Source organism: Lactuca sativa, chromosome 4 (genome assembly GCF_002870075.4).
Source record: "Lactuca sativa cultivar Salinas chromosome 4, Lsat_Salinas_v11, whole genome shotgun sequence".
NCBI classification, from domain to species: domain Eukaryota; kingdom Viridiplantae; phylum Streptophyta; class Magnoliopsida; order Asterales; family Asteraceae; genus Lactuca; species Lactuca sativa.
Genome location: NC_056626.2, coordinates 104,707,764 through 104,709,914, shown reverse-complemented (window position 1 = coordinate 104,709,914; position 2,151 = coordinate 104,707,764). Strand labels below are relative to the sequence as shown.

Sequence of the window (2,151 nt, the reverse complement as noted above, 5' to 3'; positions counted from 1 at the left end):
AGTCCAAACATGGCTAGGGAACTTCAACAGTTGAGACAGATGATCTCAAGCGTACCCGGGGTAGTTCAACCCATACCATAAGCATCTCCAACAAGTCACAGGATCTCGAGATTTTCTCCTGCAATAGCCGATACCGAACTTCCTAAGCGCATATAGACTCCTAGCATGAAGCCTTACGATGGAACTACGGATCCTGAAGAGCATGTAGCATAATACCAAGAAAGGATGGAGGTCATTCCCATCCTAGTGCACTTGAAGGAAGCTTTCCTATGCAAAGGCTTTGGTTCAACCCTCACGGGATCAACTCTTAAATGGATGCTAAACGTTCCTCCATATTCTATCATTTCATTTGCACACTTAGTCAATATTTTCAATAACCAACTTTCTTGTGGAAGAACCTTTGAGAAGATCACTAGTGATCTCTACCGGGTGGTTCAAGATCCTAGGGATTTTTTCAACAGATTTGGCAGGGAAGCTCTAAGCATCCCTAACATTGACATGGCGACTGATGTAGAGGCTTTCCAAATGGGTCTAAGGAAGGATTCACCGTTCTACGAAGATCTCGTGGTGACCCCATGCAAGAGATTAGATGAAGTTAGGTGCAGATCATTGAGATTCATAAGTCTTGAAGAAGATAAAGAACTCCAGAATATGAGCAACCCTTTAAGTCATTACGAGAATTCCAATAGAAAGGTCAAATCCTCAGCTCTGTGATCCTACAAATCGAAGCCCTATTCCAAACCAAATCATCACAGGGTTAATGCCCTTGAAGATGAAGGATAGGAAGGGGAACCTCCTAAGATCACCGAGTATTGTTTTTATGTGGATGTTTCAGGTTTAATCCATGGTATGCAGGATCTCGGAGATAAAGAAAGGTGGTCAAAGAAGGATAACAAGTTCACCAGTTGGAAAGACAAGTCCAAATGGTGTGCTCACCACGAAGATTCCGGTAACATGACAAATGATTGCATAGACCTAAGAAAGGAGATCAGCTATCTCCTTGGCAAAGGGCATCTTAAATAAATCCTCAGAAGAAAGAAATAAAAGTCCAAGGAGAACAACTAGGATGGTCACAAGATCCCAGAGAAACCAGGATCTCATCCCCCAAACGCCAAGATATTTAACATTATCTTGGGCATATCTAATATTTGTGGTACTTCTTGTTCTCAGGCTACAAGAGATGCCAAGGTCTCTAAAACAGAAAAGGATGATAGACCACGGAATGATACCTTGGTTAGCAATGAAAAGGAAATTATGTTTGACGAGACAAACAGGGAAGGGATCCAGGATCCTCACCATGACGGACTCGTGATAACACTGTACATTGCCAACCACTTTGTCGGAAACCTGAAAAAGATCACATGACAGTAAAAAATAGAAAAATAATAAAGCATGAAAGAAAAACTTACGACTTGAGTAAAAGTGGTCAACTTCCTGAGAGCATCCTTAATGCCGAGATTCTCTAAACCAAAATCCACGACTTCAGAAGACTTCCGCTTTCGGGATCCTGAAGCCTTAACTATAGGTTCTACGTGAGATCTCTTGGGAGGAAAAAGAGTGACACCTTTTTCTTGCTTAACCTTGATCAAACCGTTGGTCATATCGTCTTCAAGATCTGCCAAACCAAAACGAGCCTTGGACCGAGTTGCCTTCGAACCTGCCAAAGATCGCTATCAACTTAGGATCCTTATCAATCTAAAATAAGTATCTAAGATAAATAATGTTACCAGTAGCTATAGAAGCAGTAGTAGAAGAACCCTCTTGGAGACTGGAATGTTCGAACCTGAACAACCTTTCAAGTGCAGGAAGTGTGAGAAATTTGGAAACCTTGTCCTCGAAATCACCAACAGCAGGAACAAACTCCTAAAATCTGAATGTTGCATCAAAACAAACAAAATAAATGAAGTAAATTTCAAGATACTTAAAATTTAAATTTAAATCCTACCCTTTTTAATCCATGTTTTTGGCAGGGAATCCCCATTCGAAATCGAATCACATCTCACGAAGAAGTATTTTTCCTTCCAAGCACCATCATTTTGTTTAGATTTCAGAATGAGGTGGGATTTGTTTGTCTTAACTCTTAACAGGAAACAGGAATAACCAAAAGTAGAAAGATTATAAACAAGAGCTAGCTCAGGTAAACTGATGTCC

General features: G+C 40.5%; 1 protein-coding gene across 1 annotated transcript; it reads left to right on the top strand.

The window, feature by feature from the left end:
• The first annotated feature begins 225 nt into the window (after positions 1–225).
• On the top strand, positions 226–1,023 carry LOC111886189 (uncharacterized). The gene is made up of 2 exons (XM_023882422.1): positions 226–693; positions 856–1,023. The coding sequence occupies exons 1-2, from the start codon at positions 226–228 to the stop codon at positions 1,021–1,023; spliced, it is 636 nt and encodes a 211-aa protein (XP_023738190.1).
• The last annotated feature ends 1,128 nt before the right edge of the window (positions 1,024–2,151 follow it).

Bases quoted from the DNA above. Each gene is read 5' to 3' on its own strand.
- LOC111886189 (XM_023882422.1), top strand. From the start codon at position 226: ATGGAGGTCATTCCCATCCTAGTGCACTTGAAGGAAGCTTTCCTATGC. The intron at 694-855 runs GTCAAATCCTCA...CATGGTATGCAG, and splicing joins ACGAGAATTCCAATAGAAAG to GATCTCGGAGATAAAGAAAG.